The sequence below is a fragment of the Balaenoptera acutorostrata genome, chromosome 9, assembly GCF_949987535.1.
Source record: "Balaenoptera acutorostrata chromosome 9, mBalAcu1.1, whole genome shotgun sequence".
In the NCBI taxonomy this organism is placed as follows: Eukaryota; Metazoa; Chordata; class Mammalia; order Artiodactyla; family Balaenopteridae; genus Balaenoptera; species Balaenoptera acutorostrata.
Window position 1 is genome coordinate 52,111,532 of NC_080072.1, and position 21,830 is coordinate 52,133,361.

At 45.5% G+C, this 21,830-nt stretch overlaps 1 protein-coding gene across 2 annotated transcripts in view; it reads right to left on the minus strand.

Annotated features, from left to right (window-relative positions):
- The window catches only part of CLPB (ClpB family mitochondrial disaggregase), a 147,157-nt gene that overhangs the window by 54,490 nt on the left and 70,837 nt on the right, over positions 1 to 21,830 (minus strand). For both annotated transcript variants that reach the window (XM_007173674.2, XM_057553322.1), the window contains exon 5: positions 14,862 to 14,990. In XM_007173674.2, the coding sequence (XP_007173736.1) occupies positions 14,862 to 14,990 (129 nt within the window). The remainder of the gene's footprint in view (positions 1 to 14,861; positions 14,991 to 21,830) is intronic.

The window sequence follows — 21,830 nt, forward strand, 5'->3', positions numbered from 1 at the left end:
ATGCAAAATGGCACAACTTCTATGGAGGAGAAATTTGCAATATTAACCAAGGGCATACATTTATCCTTTGACCCAGCAATACCACTTCTAGAACTTTACTGTAGAGACGCACCTCCCACAATCCCCAAATGTACGTGCAAGAGGTTATTCACATAGCATTATTTGTAATTGTAAAATAATGGAAATCAAGCATAGGATATATAGCACATACACACAATGGGTTACTATGCAGCTGTAAAAAATAAGGAAGATTTCTGTGAAATGATATCGAGTGAATTTTAGGAAATATGGTTAAGTAAAAAAAGCAAACTTCAGAAGAGCATATATAGTATGCTTTTATGTAGGAAAAAGGAGAAATAAGAAAACACACATATATTTGCTTATATGAAGAAATACAGGAAGAATAAACCAGAAATCAAAACTGGTTATCTACAAGGGGTCAGGGCTTACTAAGGAGAGCAGAAAAGGGTTGAAAGGGACACAGGAGGGAGTTTTACTTCTCTGAGTATACCTTTTTGTACAGTTTTTAGAAAAACATTAATGTTCTACATATTCAAACAACAAAATTAAAACAAGGAGAGGTAGAGGAGAAAAACCCTAAAACTGAAAGAATATTGAAAAAATTAACCCAACTGTATTTCAAACGAACAACATAAACACCCTGAAGGGAAAAACACCCACCTAAGTAACTGAGGAACCAGTATTTGACTATATACCCTTAGCCTTGGATGGAGTAGCTGGGAGAACTGTAAACAAATTCTGACCTGAACTCTTTTAGTAGTTTGTTTCCTATAGTAGTTTAGCTGAAGTAGGTCTGAAGATTTTTTTAGATGTATTATAGGATTAAGTAAATGAGTACATGTATCAGTGCTGTTTGGAGCCGGAATTCTCACTACAGAAGAAGGGGCATAGAAATATGAAACGTGTGAAGACAAGGAAGAACGCTGTAACAATGGACTGGAATGGGAGGTATCAGTGTTCTCAGGACCTCTAAAATAGGTATGTGCATATGCATATATGTGTGTATATGTATATGCATGTGCGTAGTAAGCACACCTATTATTCATGTTTCAGTCTCTAATACAACTGCCCACTAAAAAGTTGTAGGGCTTTCAGAGAAATGGCTGATTCCAGGGCAATGGCAAGGTGGATCCAAGGTAAGACTGAAACATCTTGCTATGCCAGAAAATACGGAAATTAAAAAAAAAGAAGATGGGGGTATGGCACCCTGGCCAAATCTGAGACAATTTTAGCACCAACGTAACAACTAAGGTCAGTAATTAATTCTAGAACATTAAAGCAATAGTATCCACAAGCACATTTTGACAATAAAGAGATAAGTGGGAGAAAAGGGGTTCTTGTTGACCACAGAATGCCAGGTGCTGACTGGTCAACTGTGGAGTGAGCACTGGAGTTGGGAAAGATATAAAATATTCATTTTGCAACCATCATATAAAGATTTATTCAGGAAAGAACCATCAGTGGATGCTAAGTCGAGGGGGGAAATTTTGATGAAAAGGATAGTTGCATGGCCTTCAAAATGTCTCCCCACAGACTTTATTAATTCCAAGGGAAAAACTAATAATGATACAATGGAGAAACTGGACAATACTTGGGTTAGAGATGGGCTGGGAGTAAGACTTTTCACTGAAAACCCTTTTGAATCTTGTACTGTGTACAAGTTAACTATTCAAAAGTATTAACTATTCAAAAACAGAAAGAAAAATAAAACATTTATAAAATATCTCTGATAGTGTGGTAGGTAAAATAATGGCCCCCAATGATGTCCATGTTCTAATCCCTGGAACCTGTGAATATATAAAGTTAACTTGGCAACGGGGAATTAAGGTTTCTCATCAGTGACTTTGAGATGGAAAGATTATCCTGGATTATCCAGGTGGGCCCAATGTAATCACAAGGGTCCTTTACAAGTAAAAGAGGGAGGCAGAAGAGTCAGTGTCAGTGTGATGAAATGTGAGAAAGACCTGAGGGACTGTTGCTGGCTTGAGGATGGAAGGGGACTGAGACAAGGAACGTGGGCTGCCTCAAGAAGCTGGAAAAGGCAAGAAAACAGATTCTGAGTCTCCAAAAAGGAATGCAACTCTGCTGACACCTTGATTTTTGTCCAGTGAGATTCATTTCAGACTTATCTCCAGAACTATAAGATAATAAATTTGGGTTGTTTTAAGCTGCTAAATTTGTGATAATCTGTTTACAGCAGCAATAAGGAGGATACATAGGAAAAGCTACAGTGGTTGCCTCTGAGGAGGAAGACCAGGCATGTGGAAGGCAGACTTCCTTTTCACTATACATCCTCTGGTACTTCTTGACATTTTCATTTTTTACCTTGTTTTGAAGTAAAAATCACTACAGTTGCTAAACAAGCCAACAATGGACAATCACTTCAGGGGCCCTCTACTGACTTCAATGTTGAGTACAAGTCCTCTGGCTCACCGCCAAGGCCCTCCACACTCAGGCCTCCCTACCCACCATCCACTAGGTGGCCAGTTTCTTCCAGGTCTTGAACATGCAAGGCTCATCTCTGCTCCTCCCACACCTGAAAAGCTTCCCTCCTCCCCCCCCCCGCTGGTTTGAATTCTGCCTGTCCTTCAGGATATGCCTCCAGGCACCCTCCTCCATGAAGCTTTCCACAATGCCAACACTGATCTTTCCCTGCCTCACCTCATTCATTATACTTAGTTTTTTCTGACCTTTGCTTACATTTAATTTAGTCCTGTTACCTACTGTCATGGTGTTTTCAGTGTGCTTTGTGTCTGGGCCTTTTCACCAAACCAGAACTCTACAGGGTGTAGTCTGAAGGAAGGGCCTGTATCTTTTTTTTCTATTCCTGTAATGCCTAGTGCCCATTTATAAATGAACTTAGCAAACATTCAGTGAGCATCTACATGTGCTAAGGATAGTGCAAGGTGCTGGGGATGTAAGCCCTGCAGATCCAGACCCTACCTTGTGTAATGAAGGCGAGATCTATTAATCAGATAACTGAATAGCTACATGCTGTGGTAAGTGAGATAAAGAAATTATACAGGCTGCTTTAAGAGCAGAGGAACCTAGAAGAAGGATGCCAGTGGTCAGCTGCAGGAAAATAATTAATAGTTGCTGAATAAATATGAATACTTAGATTTGTAATTAGATAAATCAAAGAGCAATTATTCATCAGAATCACAAAATTTGAAAATGGAAGGGAGCTTTGAGATCACCAACGAATAAATCACCAACTTAGACCAACTAATTTTATAGATGGGGAAAATGAGGCCCAGTGAGGGGAAAGGGACTTATTCAAGGGCCCACCACAAGGTCAAGTTAGTGCAGGTCACCGGACACCCAGTCAGCACTTCCCACTGCACAGGGTTCATTACTTCAAAGGGAGTTTCTGAAGGATTCCTGAAGTGGCAGGCTCCTTTCTTCTGCTACACTTAAAAGAATTCATTTCCAAAATGATGTTCAGGATGGAGTCTGTGGGATCAACCTACAGAGAGCACCTCTGCTGTGTTCTCCCTGGGACACTTCTAGGCCTCTGTGTAGAGGAAGAGAGCATGTGAATACTAGAAGCAAACTCTTTTTGGGAAGGGAACCTCGGTTCTGACCCATCTGACCCTGGGATGGGCCTCTGTTGCTATTTTGCAGGCTCTGACCTTCAGACTGATGTTCCCCTTCTTAAAACACAGTGCTGCCCTTTCTCTGTGCATTCTGCCCAAGAGCACATTCACTGGAGGGGCACGAGTGGGCTGGCAAAGGGCAGTTGGCCCTGTCTTGGGAAATTGGAATCCTACTCGGATGTTTCCAGGCCCAGTGCAGGTGGAGGAAAGCATAGAACGCAGAACAGACCTGGCCCAACTGATGCTGACCTCTCCCTCACCCAAGGGAGCCTTGGCCTCCAGCTGCCACTGTTGGCGGTGATGAGCTCATGCCGGATACCAGCCAGGCTCATCTGAGGACTGCTTGGAGCCGATTAAAGCCTTGATGAAATGCGGGTGCCTGGATGGCAGGTGGCTCTGGAAAGCTTGCGGCTCTGGTGCCCAGGCGCTCTCATCTCTAACTCAACTATGCAGTGACTCCTCTATGTCCATAGGATCTGGGATACAGAAACACCTTTCCCTGGGGACAGCAAGGACAGTTCATCATTCTGCACTGACTAGGCCAAGGGCAGAGGACAGGACTCAGGGTCACTGAGGGCCCCTTTTAGCCCTGACCTACCATATGAACTGCAGTAACACCACAGAATTCCTCCATTCCCCAAAATGCCCCTGACTGGACTGCTGGGTCCTTCTGGATGACTAATGGCCATCACTCTCCACAGGCTTTTCTCAAGTCAAGTGACAGGCTAGCATCTACACTTCAGGTCTCCATGTATATGCTATTTGCTCAGGGAAGACCTCCCTCACCTTCTTCAGACTAGATTAGGTCTCCATTACACTCTCTTAATACCCTCTACTTTTCATTAATACTACTTCTCTCAGTGGTAATTACCTAATAATTTTGTGATTATTTGCTTAATGTCTATACTCTGCCAGACTTAAAGCTTCATAAGAATGGGGAGTGCAGGAATTCCCTGGCAGTCCAGTGGTTAGGATTCCACGCTTTCACTGCCGAGGGCGCAGGTTCAATCCCTGGTCAGGGAACTAAGATCTCGCAAGCCACATGGAGCGGCCAAAATAAAAGAAAAAAAAAAAAAATGGGGAGTGCTATACTTATTAAGGTAATAACTGGAAATCAATAAAAAGACCAGTATGGGCAAGAGAAAGTTTTACAGGTAAGTTTTTAATAGTATTCTTTAAAAAGAAACTTTTATATACAACAGAGGGGCCCCTCCTATACACCACATTAGCTATGGGACCAACTGGCTTTACAGCCTGCAACCAGTTACCCATCCAAACCAATCTTTTCTGGTTTTGAGTGGCATGGAGGATTTTCTTTCTTTTTGTTTAAAATAGCGTTATATACTATAAAGCTCACCTATTTAAAGTATACAATTTAATGGGGTTTTGTTTTAAGTATATTTACAGAGTTGTGCAACCATCACCGTAATCTGATTTTAGAATACCTTCATCATCCCCAAAAGAAACCTTGCACCCATTAGAAATCACTCCCCAACGCTCCCACAGAAAACTGCTGGCATGGAGGGTTTTTAGCTCTGTGTCCAAACAACCAGAAGAAAGCTTCAGCATCCAATCATCTGACATGATTTCTTCATCATACAGATGAAAAAAGTGATGCCACAGAGGGGCTGTGATCTGCCAGAGGCCCTACAAGGGTGAGATGGTGGCAGAGCTGGGGCAGATCATGGTCCCCAGTGCCTGCATCCTAATGGCATTGCTTTGATCTCTCTGCCATGCAGTGTGTCTGTCTATCCCAAACTGTTTACCCCACTGGACTTTAAGCTACTTGAGGGCAGAGGCTATGTTCTGCTCATTTGTCTTCCCCTCTTGCCCAGGAGTACCATTAGAGCATTGATGCTTAAAGTGTAGTCCACATACTTGTGCTGGTCTGCGAACTTTGTTACCAGTCATCGGTGAGACAAGCACAGTAAGTGAGAGTAAGTGTCTGGAAACTTTTATAGCAACTTAAGAGTAATTTTGCCTGTTGAACCTAATGACAAATTTGGGCCTGTATTTTATATGCTTTTTCAAAATATATTTTTTCTAATAATTTGTTTTCATCATATTTTACAAAAAAGAAAACCTGCAGAAGACAGGTTTTTCAGATAGTTTGAGAAGCACTGCCTTAAAGCAACCCCTTCCCCACTCTCTTCTGCTTCTCCTTTTCCATGTTTCCTTGAATCTCTTGCACTGGCTCCTCTTCTCATGCTCACACCTGAAATGTAGGTTCTCTCAGTTGTGTCCTTGGGCCTCTTTAGCTCTACAACTTTCCATGGACAACTCAGACTAAGCCAGCTTCCACCACCTCCAAGAGACTGACAACTCTCGAGTCTTCACGCCCAACTTACAGTCCTTTCTCTCCTGAGCTTCAGACTCATTGTCCAACTGCCTGCTACACATCTCTACAAGAGTGTCCCACAGGTTCCCCAGCTGGTCAACAGCTACTTATTAGTCACCTACTATATGACAGCTGTGAGGTTTTTTCCTAGGAGCCGTGAATTCGGTAGTGAAATAGAGAGACAAAGTCTCTGTGATTACAAGGCTTACATCCTAGCGGCGGGGAGAGAGAGATGATAAACATGCAAACAAACATGATCATTTTAGGGACTGATAAGTACCATGAAGAAGATAAAATAAGGTAATATGACAGAAAGTGACTGGGGGGCTTCCCTGGTGGTGCAGTGGTTAAGAATCCTCCTGCCAATGCAGGGGACACGGGTTCGAGCCCTGGTCCAGGAAGATCCCACATGCTGCAGAGCAACTAAGCCCGTGCGCCACAACTACTGAGCCTATGTTCCACAACAACTGAAGCCTGGGAGCCTAGAGCCCGTGCTCCGCAACAAGAGAAGCCACCGCAATGAGAAGCCCGCGCACCACAACGAAGAGTAGCCCCCGCTCGCTGCAACTAGAGAAAGCTCGCGCACAGCAACAAAGACCCAACGCAGCCAAAAATAAAATAAATTAATTAAAAAAAAAAAGTGACCGGGGGAGCTATTTTACTAGGGTGGTCAGGGAAGGCCTCTCTGAGAAAGGGACATTTGAGTTGAGACCTGAATTCCCAAGGGGGAGAGTGTTCCCATCACTGGGAGAGGTTGGTACAGAGGCCCCGAGATGGAAAGGAGCTCAGTGTGCCTGAGGGGCGAAAGAAGGTCAGTGTCACTGGGGAACAGTGAACAAGTGGGGTGAGGGAGTGGCTAGAGATGAGGTCACAGAGACAGGCAGGGTCTAGATAACATAGAGCCTTGTAGGCTCTGGTAAAGGATTTGGATTTCATTTTGGTTTCACTGGTATGCCAACAGATGATTTTAAATAGCAGAAAGACAGGGTTTATGTTTTAAAAAGATCCTCCTGGCAGTTATGTGGAGGATGGATTCATGGAGACACAAGTGGAAATGGTGAGACTAGCCAGGAAGCTGTGGCGATCATCCAGGAGAACTGCATCGTGGTCCTGAACTGGGACTAGAGTTTGACTAGAGGCAAAAAAGGGATGGTTCAAGATGTACTTTAGAAGTACAGCTGACAGGACTTACTGAAGGACTTGACAGGCAGTGTAAGGGAGAAAGAGAATTCAAGGATAACTCTAAGATTTGTGGCCCGAAAACTAGGTAAATGATAGTTATCATTTATTGAGATGGAGAAGACTTGGGGGATACCAATTTTGGGAGAAAAATAGAAGTATATTTTGGCCATGATGACATTGAGACTGAGGAAAGAACTGGAGCCGGGGAAGTGCATTAAGTGGTTAGCTATCATTTCTTTTTGAGGACTTTTAACCATGAAGGGATGCAGAGAAATGAGGTGGCAGCTGGTGGTAGATAGGGGGGTCAAGGGAAGTTTTTAGTTTGCTTTGTTGTTTAAGATGGGTGACATTAAGGCATGTTTTTATGCCAATGGGAATGAGCCAGCAGAGAGGAGAAAAAGGATAATGTAGGAAAGACAGGGGATCACCGGAGGAGCAAAGTAATTTGAGAAAGAGAGAGGAAATAGGAGCCTGAGACCAAAAGCAGAGGTGATCTTAGGAACTTCTTCCATTGCAGAGAAGGAAGGCAGCATACAGGAGTATAGGTGCAGGTAGGCTGGTGGAAGTGGTGGTGGGAAGATAAGGTAGTTTCCTTATGACTGCAATTTATTTTCTCTATGAAGGTGAAGTGAGATCATTAGTTTGGGAGTTGGGGAAGGAGAGTGCTAGAGGTTTGAGGAGAAAGAAGGTATATAAAAGTGGTCGTGAGCCAGAACAAGACTGTGATTTTACTCAAGAAGTGTAGCGGGGTGGTGGCAGTATTGAGTGTCTGAAATTCACGGACATAAGTGTAAAGTGAGTCAAGTTAGCATGGTTGTGTGATATTTTTTTCTCCAGCAATATTCAGCTCTTCAGATACAGACATGAAGTAAAAAGAAATTGGGTTTAACTAGGGCTAGTGTTTCATCAGGTGATTACAAAGAAGGGAGAGAGAAGCAAGGGAATAGTTAGAACACTGGACCATGGAATCTAAAAGTGGGAAGGAGGGAGGAAGAAAATGTTCAAAGCAGAACTGGTCATTCCTCTGCACATCCAATCCACCCATACCTCCTTCCAGTATTCCTTACCTCAGTACAAGCACATACCCTCTACTCGGCCATCCAGTCCAGAATCTGGACCTGATCTTGACTACTCCTTCTCTCTCACCATCTGATCCTAATGATTCTACTCCTAAATCTTTCTGGGATCAATCTTTCTCTCCTTTCCCACTGCAACCGCCTTGCTGTAGGTCTCACCTAGACAATTAAAATAGCTTTCAAATGAAATATTTTCCCTTTCTCCAATCATGCCCCTCCTAATATATTTTTCCCCTATTTTCTTTAATCTTTCTTTCAAGTATAACATATATACAAGAAAAGTACAAAAAAGGCATAAGGATACAGCTCAAAGAATTTTCACAAGGTGGATGCATAACCAGCACCTAGATAAAGAAGCAGAACATTATGCACCTCTGAAGCCCTCAGGTGCCCTTCCCCAGTCACTACCTACCCTCTTGAGAGTAACCACCATCCTGACTTCTTACACGTTGGGTGATTTGTCTATTTTGAACTTTATATATCAGTCCAGTCATATAGTTAGTACTCTTCCATGTCTGGCTTGTGTCCAGAAATGCTAAGTTGTTGAGATTCATCCATGTTGTTGCATACAGCAAGAGTTCATTCGTTCGTTTGTTCATTCATTCATTCTATTATTCCATTGCGTGTCCATAATTTATCCATTCAACTACTGATACACATTTTTGAAACTTCTAAACCATCTTTCACATTAAACATAAATCTGATCCTTCCCTACCCTTAATCTTAGTGGTTTCCCACTGGAGGATAAAGTTCTATTTCCTTAGCAGATCTTATGTTACAGGCCTTCATCATTGGTTCCTGCTTTCCATTCTTCAATTCATACCCCATAAATTCAGCTCTTCTGAACTACCTGCCGTGTACTGAATAAAGTATGCTGCTTTCTACTCCATACCTCTGAACATGCTGTTCCCTTTGCCTTTCTTCCTCATCCACCTGGTAAACTCACATGCATCCTTTAAGACTTAGTGTAAACACCATCTCCTATACCATGCTTTCCCTGCTCTCTCCAGAGATTTAAAAGGTCTTTTCTTTGTGATCCATCAGCACCTTCTGTACATCTCCATTAATACATCAGATAGCAATTTTTTTCTAAAATGTCTGATTTCCTCACTGACCTATGAGTTCCTTAAGGGTAAAGAACATGTCTGGATCATCTTTTATTTCCCAGGTGCCTAGGGGGAAGCCTATGACAGGAGAGATGCTCAATAAGTGCTCGAAAAATGAGTGAGAAGACTCACCCAGGGGTTACATAGTACCGTATGCGGGAGCTGGAAGGGGTCCTTGGAATCAGCTACTCTAATTTCTCTATTTTACTGTGGAGGAGAAAGGTTTTGCCTAAAGGAGATAGGGTTTGCTGGTGGCAGAGCCAGAAGGTCTGATCTTTAGCCCAGTGCTCATTCCCCTTCCCTGCATTGCTGGCAAGAATCAGAGGGTGACATTTCCATAAAGGACAGCCTGGGGCAAAACCGATCCCCTCAACATCTGGCAGTGCAGCCAGATGGGCAGACAGTGAAGTGGAACAAGAAATGGAGCTCTAAGTTTCTAGCCCCAACAACAAAATAATAAGCTGTTAAAGGGAAGATATCAGCACTGGAAAGGTTCCTTGCCTCAGGCGGCAATGGTTGGGAATTTAAGGACGGCTGGTTAACACTGACAACTGAGCCCTGTACTTGGACAGAGGGACACGGAAGGGCAAGAAAGTAGGTAGGAAGAGGCTAAGGGAAGCCCTGGGGAAGATGCTATTAGGTTTCATGAAGCCCAGTGTTTCTGAGGTGATGAGCACTGGTGGCTGAAAAGGCAGGGGCACTGTGACTAAAAGAAGGAAGACAGCTTCATACGTGAAGCTCTAAAAAGCCAGATATATTATGACACTCAGAGCAAGTGGGCCAGGAAGCAAAGACACCACATCTCCAGTGGCATCCAAATCTACAGTGGCTCTCGAGATTCTGGCGCATCCAAATATGTACTAAACTATGTGCAGGGCATTGTGGCAAAGGAGGCAGGGAAAGTAAGACATAACCCTCGCCCTCAAATGACCTCAGTCTAGCAGGGGGGACTGGACCCAAATCACAGGGAACAGGGAAGACTTTAGAAGGGAGGTGGCATGAGAGCTGCGGATTGGCTGGTAGAAAGCATTCCACTGGGCCGAGAAACAAAGTCTTGAAGGGAAATGAGAGGCAGAAAGACCTGCATGAGTAAAGGCACTGAGGTAGGAACACAGAAGTGACGTTACGCTGTACCTGGAGTGTTAGGGCAGCAGTGGGAAAAAACAGGTAAGTGAGGGTCAGACTAGAACAACTCTAAAACCAGGTTAACAAATTAGGATGGGTAGGATTCCTTTTTTTAAAAAAATACATGAGCACTGGGTATTTTTCAAGTTAATAACAGATATTATATGTAGAGTGCTTACTCTGTAGAACCTACACATGCCCAGTCCTACAAAACCTTAGATGGTAGGTGGCATGCTCCCATTTCCATATGAGGAAAGAGAACTGCAGAGTGGTCACAGCTTAGCCAGGACACACAGCTATTAAGGGCAGGGTTGTATTCAGATCCTGACTCCACAGTTTATGCTCCCTCCTTGTGGTCTTTCTCACCTGGGGTTTCTCCTTTGAACCACAACTGGGAAATTATTTGAGTAATGATTTTCTCAATTCTCTCAAGAATGGTACATAACTCGTACCACTTTAGATGTCTGGGAGAGAAATTAATTCCTTGTGTGCAACAGACGCCTTAGAACATTACAGCTTAATTTTCCAGAGGAACCCTGGTTGAGAAAGGCTGCATGACAAGAGATATGTTTTAGGAAAATCAATCTGGCAGTGGGATCACATCCCTGGGAGGAAAAAGCTGCAAAAGCACCTAAACAGCCTCGGAACTACTGGGATGAGTCAGCTCCAGGGGCTTGAGGAAGGAGGCCCCCATCTTCTCTAATTACTTGTCTTCTCAGTTGTCCTGCCCTTCCTTCATTCCTCCAACCTTTTCTTGTACTTGGCAGTCAAGTGCTGAAGCAGAGCCTTCCTGCTCATAAGCCAGCAACCCAGGCAGAAGCAGCATCTTCAGAGATGAAAACCACAGAAGCCAGTGCACCCACTTTTCTGTGGAGGCTGGGGATAGAAAACTGGCACTACTGAACTCAGAACTCTTCCACAGAAATCCATCTGGCAAACTCCTATTACTCTCCCTGAAAAGGCTGAAGCACGCCATCCTCTGGGAAGCTTTCTGTAACTGATTCCACCTCCCTGCTCACCAGGCAGAAGCAGGTATTTCCTCCTTGGTATCCCCACAGCCCCTTGTCCAGGACCCTGCTGGAGCACCTGCCTGCTGTCACTGCCTGTTTCCATGTCTGTCTCCTCTACCAGTCTAAGCCTCTCTCAGGGTCAGGGACAGTTTGCCAGATCCATCTTAGGATGCCCTGAGGTCCATGGTCTCAAAGATGGCAACTGGCTTACCCAGAGTCACACTACAGAGCTGAGATCAGACACACTACAGGTCTGTCTGATCCCCAAGACTGTGTTCTTTTCACTATGTTACAGGGTCTCCCGAAGATGAAGAAGGGCCTTTCTGTGCTAAGCACCCAGCCCAACACTGAAGAGTTCAGAGGCGGTGCTATCAGAGTAGACCAGACCACCTGGAGAGGCTTCCTTAGAGGTAGATCCTTGACAAGTCTGAGGATCTAGCTGAGAAGAGAGGGAACACGATGGTGTTTTAGGCAAGGTGGGGAAGTTGTGGGCAGAAACAGAATTAAGAAGCCGTTAGGTAGGAGTACAGGTTTCATGGGGGAGGAATGGGATTACAGCTGCCAGGTGAGAGTTTGATTTCTTTATACAATCGTGGAGCACCTACCTGTACTAGGAGCTTTTATAGATGTCATCACTAATCCTCATGCCCACTAATCACTGTGATATTTCCCAGGTGTTACTTTATAGATAAGAAAACTGAGGCTTAGAGAGTTAAAGTAACACGTCCAAGCCAACAGAGCTAGTAGCTGGGGAAGCTGGGATTCAAACCCAGGTTGGTCTGACTCTGAAGCCTAAAGTCCTTCTTATTACTCCATGCTGCCTCTTAAGAGGTCAGAGAACTTCCCACATTACCAGACTCATGCTGCTGCCTGGACCTCCCCCCAGCTCTCACGTGGGGACTGCTGATCAGAGGGCAAGCACGGCTGCCCCCTCTAGCTCTAACCCTCTAAGATCTGGGGGCCCTAAATCCCTGTGGACTAAGCAATTTCAAGGACAAGGGTTCAGTGTTGACCTCGTGAGTACACGCTGGCCCTGTGTCTAAACCTGCCTTGGATCTCACAGAGAAAGCCTCTAAGGTGCTGCAGCAAAGCCGGTGGCAAATATGGGCTATAAAAGCTGGATGGTCAGGAAGGCAGGGCCTGCCTTCCCTGAAACCTTCTGGAGGAGGTCAGCTGAGGTCAGAAAACTTTGGAAATGTCACTGGCAAGAGCCCCTAGGACAAGGCAGCAGGATCCTGCCTCTCGGTTGGCTGGTCACACACACAGGCAGACCAAGAGAGGTCAAGGGGGGAGGGAGGTCAGAAGTTGGCAAGCCTGCAGGCCCTGAGTGACGGCCACTTGTTCAGGTCAGGAAGGGAGAAATAAGTGGGTTAATGGTTTTGGCCCTTGAGGCTGGGAGGCTAGGGCAGGGGGTGTAAATGGATTCTGGGTAAAAAGGCAGGTGGGTGAGCTGTAAAGGTGGGGGCTAAGGGCATCTGTTCCAAGTCAACAAGCAAGAACCATGCCCCTGGAATGGCTCAAAGGGCCAGCCTTGGCCTGGGGGGTGAGGGTGGAGGGGTGCTTCATAAAAGGCCTGTGTTTCTTCATTTCAAAGGTGTTCGATCTGGAAGGCTGGGGAGAAGGACTCTTTTTAGAGTGAATTCCCTGTCTGCTTAGGGGCTGAGGGGAAGCAGGGAATGTAAACCACTGGACAATAGCTGGGGGTATTGATTGATTTTAAGGCATGGCAGAGAGAAGCTCCATGGTGAACACTCCAATTCCTAGCTACAGATGTCTCGTCGGAGAGCTTTCCAAAGGACAAAGTGAGCAGCATCTTGCTTGGGGACGTTTTCTAAGTCTCTGCTTCTGGGAGCAATGAGTTCTTGCTCCAAAAGCATCAGTCATCCCAGGCGCTGTCACCACATCCATGAGCAGTCCTGCCCCTCACAACGTACATGCCCCAGACCAAGGCACACTCTGGCTGCTCTGGGGCAGGTAGATCCCTTGTAGGCTGGGGATATGGGCCAGGCCTGAGTCTTAAGTGAGTGTGGCTGGGGCTGATATAAAGTGGCAGGATTTGAGGGTTATTGGGAAATTCTTCCAGTCCAATCACATGACAAGGACTAGAAAATGATCTGGGGAGGTTGGGTCAGGGAGGCAAAGGCTCTGGGACTGAAAGAACTTTCTTTCAAGACTGGGTTTTGAAAAAGTGATTGGCTGCAAAGGACAGGTGGCAGAAGATACAGAGAAGAAAATCACACCTCATTTAAAAGAATCTATTTCAACCAGTCAGAGAAGAACTAAAATGGAATGGACTCCTAGGGAAGAAATAGAATTCCCTGAGTCCCTGAGAGAATCCAAGGAAATGCCTGCCAGCCAGCCAGCTATTGGAGAGGTTTCTGCCAGAAGAGAAGTCAGGCAATCAGGGTAACCCAGAGGACTTCTGAGGATCCTTCTAGCTCCCAGGTTCTATGAAGAATGACCACTGACAAGGAATACCCTGGTGTCCAGGCCCAAGAGAGGGTCCCTAAACCTTTAAGAAGTTTAAGTGAGGGCATAAACAGGCAGTCAATGCCATACTCACTCTGGGGCCTGGGCACCACACATCCTGGCAAGATGCTTCCCTCCCTATTCCAAGGAGAGGCTGGAGTGGGATGAGGGAAAGTGACTGCATGGGAGGCATCTGGCAGGGTGGCAGGTAACTCTGTAGCGGGCCTGGACAGGACCAGACTAGCCTGAGTCTGGGGATGGTACGTATTATCCCTCCAATTAAATCAATGCTCTCTAAAGGAAGGGTATTCAATCATTCAACAAAGATTTACTGAGTGCTTACTGTGTGCCAGGTACTTTACCAGGTGCTTGGAATGAATCAGCTATGGTTCTTGCCTTTGCTTTCAGGGAGCTCAGAGTCAGGTTAGAGAAAAGGCTACTGAACACACAAAAACAATTCCAGATTGCAACAAGTGCGATGACAGAAAAGAGTAGGGTACCATGACCCAGAGTAACGGAGGGAGCCTAATTTAGACTAGGGTGGAGGTGGGATCAAGGAAGATATCTTTGAGACTGGGGTTAGTAGAGATTTGAAGGGTCTCCCCCTTGGTCCACCAGCCCTGCTCTAGAGGTCACAGGGGAGAAGAGAGGACACTTTGGGGGAGAGCAACAATCAGGAAAACTCTCAGAGCGTGTGCAGACAGGCAGGATGGCACAGTACATCACACAATCACAGGCAAAGAACGCACTCCCGCCACATGAGGGCAAATCACACATGCACACGGCCACTCTCATGAAGTGCAGGCACCCTCGAGGCATTTCCAGCTCTAAGAGGGTAACGAGGCTCTGGGGAAGCATGGCATTTCCAGGGTAGAGAGGTTGCTAAGTCCTTACTCTCTTTCTCTGCCACCCCCCGCCCCATTCACCCATGATCTCACCTCCATCAAGCAGCTCCTTGACGGTGCGGTAGTCGTCGGCAAGGACAGCATAGTGCAGGGCTGTGCAGCCCTTGAAGCTGGCACGGTTGTTCAGCCGGTTGTTGAAGTCATCCTCTCGGGTGACCAGGACTAGAGGGACAGCAACACAAACCCTTCCATTAGCAACAAATGCCATGAGCTGCCAACCTCGTCTTCTTTCTCTTGGCATTTTAATTCCCTCATTCACACATCTACCTACTTACTAAACAAATAATGGCACCTACTATGTGCCTGGCCATCTGTGCTGCGAAAGAGGAGGTAAAACAGAGCCCATCCACAAATGTTTACTGACATCCGTTATGTTGATAGGATTCACTTGGGGACACGGAAATGAATCAGACATGGTCCCTGACCTAATCTGACAAAGGAGGCAGACAGTAGACAGATGTTTACAGTATTGTTTGAGATAAATGCTATTATAGGTATAACGGGATGATATAGAAAGCCAGAAGGGAGCTTAGCTCAATTTGGGCATGAAGAGAGGATCTCAAAAGATGACAGTCTTGAAAGGTGCAGAGAAGTTATCCGGGTGAAGAAAAGAAGGCTAGGGTAAGACTCGGGACAAGGGACTTCCCTGGTGGCGCAGTGGTTAAGAAGCCGCCTACCAATGCAGGCGACACGGGTTCGAGCCCTGGTCCAGGAAGATCACACATGCCGCAGAGCAGCTGGGCCCGTGCACCGCAACTACTGAGCCCATGGCTCTGGAGCCCGCGAGCCACAAGTACTAAGTCCGCGTGCTGCAACTACTGAAGCCTGCGCGCCTAGAGCCTGTGCTCTGCAACGGGAGAAGCCACTGCAATGAGAAGCCCGTGCACCGCAATGAAGAGTAGCCCCCGCTCACTGCAACTAGAGAAAGCCCACACGCGGCAGCGAAGACCAAACGCAGCCAAAAATAAATAAATTAAAAAAAAAGACATGGGACAAGTCAGGAAAGAGACAGAGGCTGTCCTTAGCAGAACAGTAACATACCTCCTCTGTGCTCTGAAGATGTCTACAATCTAGTGAGTATTTAATATTTTGTAAAGAGCTTTTAAAATTTATAAAAGCCATTAAAAATTTGAAAGTACAAAGAAGAAAAAGCATCATTATCTCTGCAACTTGAGAAACTGCGTTTAGTATTTTGGTATATGTCCTCTGATATCTATATCTATATCTACATCTATATCTATAGGTATAGCTATACCTGCATATATATCCTACAAAACTGGAATTTACTATATTGCAATTTTGTAATCTGCTTTTTTTCCCTTAATAAATGTACTGTGAATATTGTTTTTGAAGGTAGGAAGAATAAGCATTTCATGTGTCAAAGAACCAAAAACCCCCAGGCTCACTCTAGTGCTAATATTAGTGACTCTCTCTCTCCAAATTGATACAAAAGAACCTAAAACCAGTTGCATCACTCTAGGTTAGGTGACCACACATGTCCTTGTTCACCTGGGACAGCCATGACTTATGCTTGTTGTCCTGAATGGTCCCAGTCTGGACAATATTTGGAAGGATACCCAACCTCTGGGCCCTCCGTTGGGAACCGAGCCTCCATGGAACAATATCTATGCTGCTTAGGTGATGGGGTTTCTTTCTGCCTCATGCAGAAATTATTGGAGTTCTTGCCTTATGTTCCCTCCTGAGCTTAGTTCATTGGAGGAGGAATTTGGGTCCTACCTACCTGTACCCACTCCTCCCCGAGGCCATGGCACAGGGCCTGCAGAGGGCAGGCTCCTCCTACCTCCCACTGGATAAAGACGTGTAATTCATAACCTTGCCTATGTAGTCAAAAGCACCAGACAATTCTGAAACCATTCTTTTCCAAGCTGTCTTGGAATGGAGTCTATGCATTTTCCCCTCCTACAAAACTGAACTTGCTATTAAAAGTCCCCAAAGCCAGAAGACTGTCATGCCTCTTCCTAATCCTAATAGATTTCACTTACTGACCTTCCTCAACTCTGTGGCTGACATGGTCATTTCACACAATCTATTTAATTCTCCTAACTACCTTATATAGTAGGTATTGTAATTCCCATTTTATAGATGAAAGCTAAAGCACAGAGATCATAGAGCTAATAAGTGGTTAAGTGAGGATTAGAACCCAGGTTTAATCTGAGTCCTCACCCTTTTTTCCCATCATATCATGCTGTCACTCTCATTTTGCAAATGAGGGAATCAGAGCCCAGAGCCCAGATGTTCTAGTCCCAGCCTTGGCTCCTACTCCCTCTTCTTTCCCTGCTCAAGTGAAGGTGCCAGCACACTCTCTATGGAACTTGCCCTAACAGAGATCAGCCTGAGGTTTGTAGCTAATACCGGATAAGCTTGCTTAGATGGAAGCATTTCAAATGTTTGGTCAAAATGAAGTTGTTGGAGTGTGTAAATGGAGAACAGACCACACTTTCTTGTGGTCTGGTGAATCAATGGTCCATCAGCTCTTCTGTACCAGTCAGAGGCTCTCCTGACTGATGACCCCCACCCCTGGAGTGTTATCTGACCTTTCCTGGAGCAGGGAAAACAGGAAGAAGGCCTCTGATTAGCTAATGTGTAAGTCCGTTGTGCAATGGCATCTGCATTTTTCTCATAAGAGCCCTTTAGGACCTAACTCGGAGATTAACTCTTGGTCACGAACAGTCTCATCAAATCATGGTAAGGGATCTTGTTTCCAGCCCACTGCAGATTAGAAGAAGCAAACTAGAAGGCTAGGGAGAAGTCTTCAGAATCAAGTACGCTGATTACAATCAAGTGCTGACCAGGCAGGGAGGGAAAAGAACAGCACAATATAAAGCTGAAAGACGAAGCCACAGAATACAGTGCCTCAAGAGCCCCTAGGGCACCACTGAATTGCCACATAGGACATTAACTGCTAGATATAATGATGAACCTGAAGAAAATTGATAGCTGGTTCAAGAAAGCAGGAAGGGTATAATCCATTTTACAAAGAAAATATATCATTCATTCAAAATATATCATTAATGAACACCAATGCATGGTGGTAGCTTCTGGAGATATACTAATAAGACACATTTCTTGACTCTTAGAAGTTAACAGTCTAATAATGCAAGAATCAGACCACTGAATGGACAAATTATAACACTGTTTCACGAGTGCAAGATAGAGCTATACACAGGGTGCCTACCATAAAAAAGTAGATGAACTCTAGGGACACAGCTGGGCTATTTGGTTCAGGGACAAACATCAGCAGAGTGGCAGTGTCACAGCCCAGCTAATAAGGAATGTCCATGAAGAGGGTCCCTGCTCCCCTCTGAGGTCTCATCACTTACTATCCCCTTCCTAATGCTCTTTCTTGCCTCTTGGCTTTTGCAAATACTATTCCACAGCCTGGAACATTTCCCCCTCTCCCATGCCTTCAGCTGACTAACTCCAATTCACTTTTAGGCCTCTGATTAGAAGTCACTTCCTCTAGTGATTCTTGCTGAGTTTGAGGTAGTTACTCCTCCCAAGAGCTTCCCTAGCACTTTAGGCATCTCCCAATTATGGTATTTATTACCCACTCCATTGCAATCATATGTTTACTTGACTACGTTCCCCACTAGACCAAAAGCGCGATGAGGACAGGAAGTATGACTGTCTTCCCCACAGTTGTATCCCAGTGCCCAGTACGGTGTCTGACCATAAACATGTGCTTAACAAATACTTGTTGAATCAGCAAATGCATATATAATACATAAATAAGGCCCTAATATTACCTTGTTTTTGGAATAATAATAATAATGCCAGCCAGCAGTATTTAGTAGAGGAAGTAGAGTGCAGCTGTTAAATAAGTGAGCTCTGGAGCCAGACCACTTGTGTTTGGGTCCCCGTTCTGAATTTACTGACTGTGTAATCTTGGGTAACTCACCTAACCTCTCCATGACAAGTTTCTTTTTTTTTTTAAAAGAGGTAATTCTTTTTTTTTAAACTTTGAGTTTATTTATTTATTTATTTATTTATGGCTGTGTTGGGTCTTCGTTTCTGTGCGAGGGCTTTCTCTAGTTGTGGCATGTGGGGGCCACTCTTCATCACGGTGCGTGGGCCTCTCATTATCGCAGCCTCTCGTTGCGGAGCACAGGCTCCAGACGCGCAGACTCAGCAATTGTGGCTCACAGGTCTAGTTGCTCCGCGGCATGTGGGAGCTTCCCAGACCAGGGCTTGAACCCATGTCCCCTGCATTGGCAGGCAGATTCTCAACCACTGCACCACCAGGGAAGCCCCATGCCAAATTTCTTTACCTGTAAGCAGAGATGATAACAGTACCCTCTCATGGGATATTGTAAGGACTGAATGAGACACTGTGAGTAAAGGGGCTTGGAACAGGGCCTAACAGTACCTCTTAGTCAATGTCGGCTATTATCCTTACTGTCTAGTCTTGTGCTTCCAAAAGTGTATTCTCTCTGTGAAAAGAGGTTTGGGGAACCCTGCATGCACTTTTCCCCTCCAAAAGGCACAGTTCTGAGTAAGAACCATCTGTTTAATTTACTCAGCAGTTTTATGTTTGACGGCCTCTTTCCACCCAACCCTTGTTAAAATCCTGCAGTACTGGTGTTCCATGGAACACTCTTTGGAACTGAGTTGTGCATAACAATCTGTAAAGCACTTCATTTACTTATTTATTTCAGAACGACCCTGTGAGGTGGAAGTTCACTCTCCCCATTTTATAGATGGGGAAGCTGAAGTTCAGCAGGGTGCCACAGTCAGTCAGCGGTGGAGCTAGGACCCAGTCCAGGTCAGCTAGGCCCATTTCATGCTCTTAACAGTAAGCTCTTTTCCCCTCATCGCCCAGTTTTAGAAGCCCTGACCCAGGATATCTTGCTGAAACCCCCAGATCATTAGATCTCATACTCTTCTCTATCCAAAAAAAAAAAAAGACTAAAGGTGGAAAGGAGGTGTGTGCAGCATGCACCCTCATGTTCTTACTTGCTCTCACAGAGAAAGCAGAAGCAAACCCACAGGAGCTAAACTGACTCATCCAAGGCTGGCTCACCAGCTGGCCACCATGGTGGTCTTTTGAGGCCCGGTGTTTACAGCTGGTCCTCAGCCAGTGAACCACCCCCTTCCCAAAGACATCTACCAGCCTGTCTCCAGCACAGGGGGAGATGGGCTCAGGCTCCTGCTTCCCCTCCAGGCCAGTCATTCCTGTCCCTTCACCCTTGTGGCCACAGGAAGAATTACAAAGCATTACTTTGTCATCCTTCTGCTCCCACCTCTGCCTTTTTTTTTTTTTTTTTTTTTTAATAGTGAACATGATTATCTTTTTTTTTTTTTTTAAGGATTTTCTTATTTATTTATTTATTTATTCATTTTTGGCTGTGTTGGGTCTTCGGTTCGCGCGAGGGCTTTCTCCAGTTGCGGCAAGCGGGGGCCACTCTTCATCGCGGTGCGGGGACCGCTCTTCATCGCGGTGCACGGGCCTCTCTCTATCGCGGCCCCTCCCGTCGCGGGGCACAGGCTCCAGACGCGCAGGCTCAGCAATTGTGGCTCACGGGCCCAGCTGCTCCGTGGCATGTGGGATCTTCCCAGACCAGGGCTCGAACCCGTGTCCCCTGCATTAGCAGGCAGATTCTCAACCACTGCGCCACCAGGGAAGCCCCCCCACCTCTGCCTTTTGATGTTGCAAAGTCTATGGCACGGTGCCGTGGCCAGGGTCAGTCTGAGTGCCACGGCAGGTGTGCACCTGACGTACACTCTGCAGGATTCCCTGCACTTAGCAGTGCCAAGGAGTTAGCAGAACTGAAAGCTGTCCCCAAAGCCCTTCCTATAGTCTGGCCACTACTCAGCACTGCTGAAACTGCAGAACAAAACTAAACAAAACAAAACAAACCACTGCCTCCCACAATAAGAAACAGTAATTTAAGGTAAAGGAGTCACACAGTCCTGAATCTTAGCTCTGCCACTTACTAAGTTCTTCTATCTGTAAAATGGGCATGACAAGCAATAATTTGAGGAATACTAAATATTAAGTATTATGAGAATAAAATCTGATAATAGATTTTTAAAAACATTACCACAAACATTTAGTAATGCTGTTTTCTCCCCTGGGGTAGGCACTGGGGATGCAGAAGTGAATCAGACATGGCTTCTGTCCTAATATTGCTAAGACTATTGGAGGAGACTGAAAAAAGGCATGTGAGGCAAAATGGGTGGTCTCCAGATAACAAAAGCTTTATTATCATTGCCTTGTGTGGAGGAAAGGTAACCCTAGCTAAAAGTCTCTCCCTCAGGCTCAGCCTCTACCCGCCACACCCAGGAACTTATGCCATCTAATGTCATGGAGTGTCTAGCAGTGCCTTTAAAAACGTGAGCATGTCTCCATGAGAGGGAACCTTTAGGACTAACCTGACAAACACAAGGATAACCTCTTACATTTGTGCAGCACTTTACGGTTTAGACACCGCTTCAATGCAATTGTTTCCTCACCCCAGGTCAACCTAGGACAGATAGGTCAAATATTATTCTATCCAACAGAGGAGGAGACAGAGGTAAAGAGGTTGGATGGCCTGCCCAACTTGGATTGCTAATCGGTGGTGGACCAGGACTAGGTCCTGAGCCCGCTTGGCTCCATCCTCCATATTGCACAGCTTCTGCCAGTGCCCACAGGCTCAAGCCTCACATACCCCAGCATCAGAGGACCTGGCTTGAAGCTCAGGGACTAAGCTAAATTCTTACCAAGAGTCTCCAGGAAGAAGCCTCTGGGCTCACAGCTCCCTCCCCACAAGGTGTTGTGTATCTACCACCTCGTTAAATCCTTACTCCTACTGCCAGCATCGGCAAGCTGCCTCCTCAACTTCTGCGGGCACTGTCGGCTCTGCCTCTTGTGATGGGGCAACAGGGAGACTCCCTGTGCTGGGTCACCAAGAGACCATCTCTGGGGAGGGCAAGGCTCTTCATTTCCTTCCACAGCCTGGAGGACCCTCCTTCCTCTCCAAATCCTAACTGTTCTTTAAA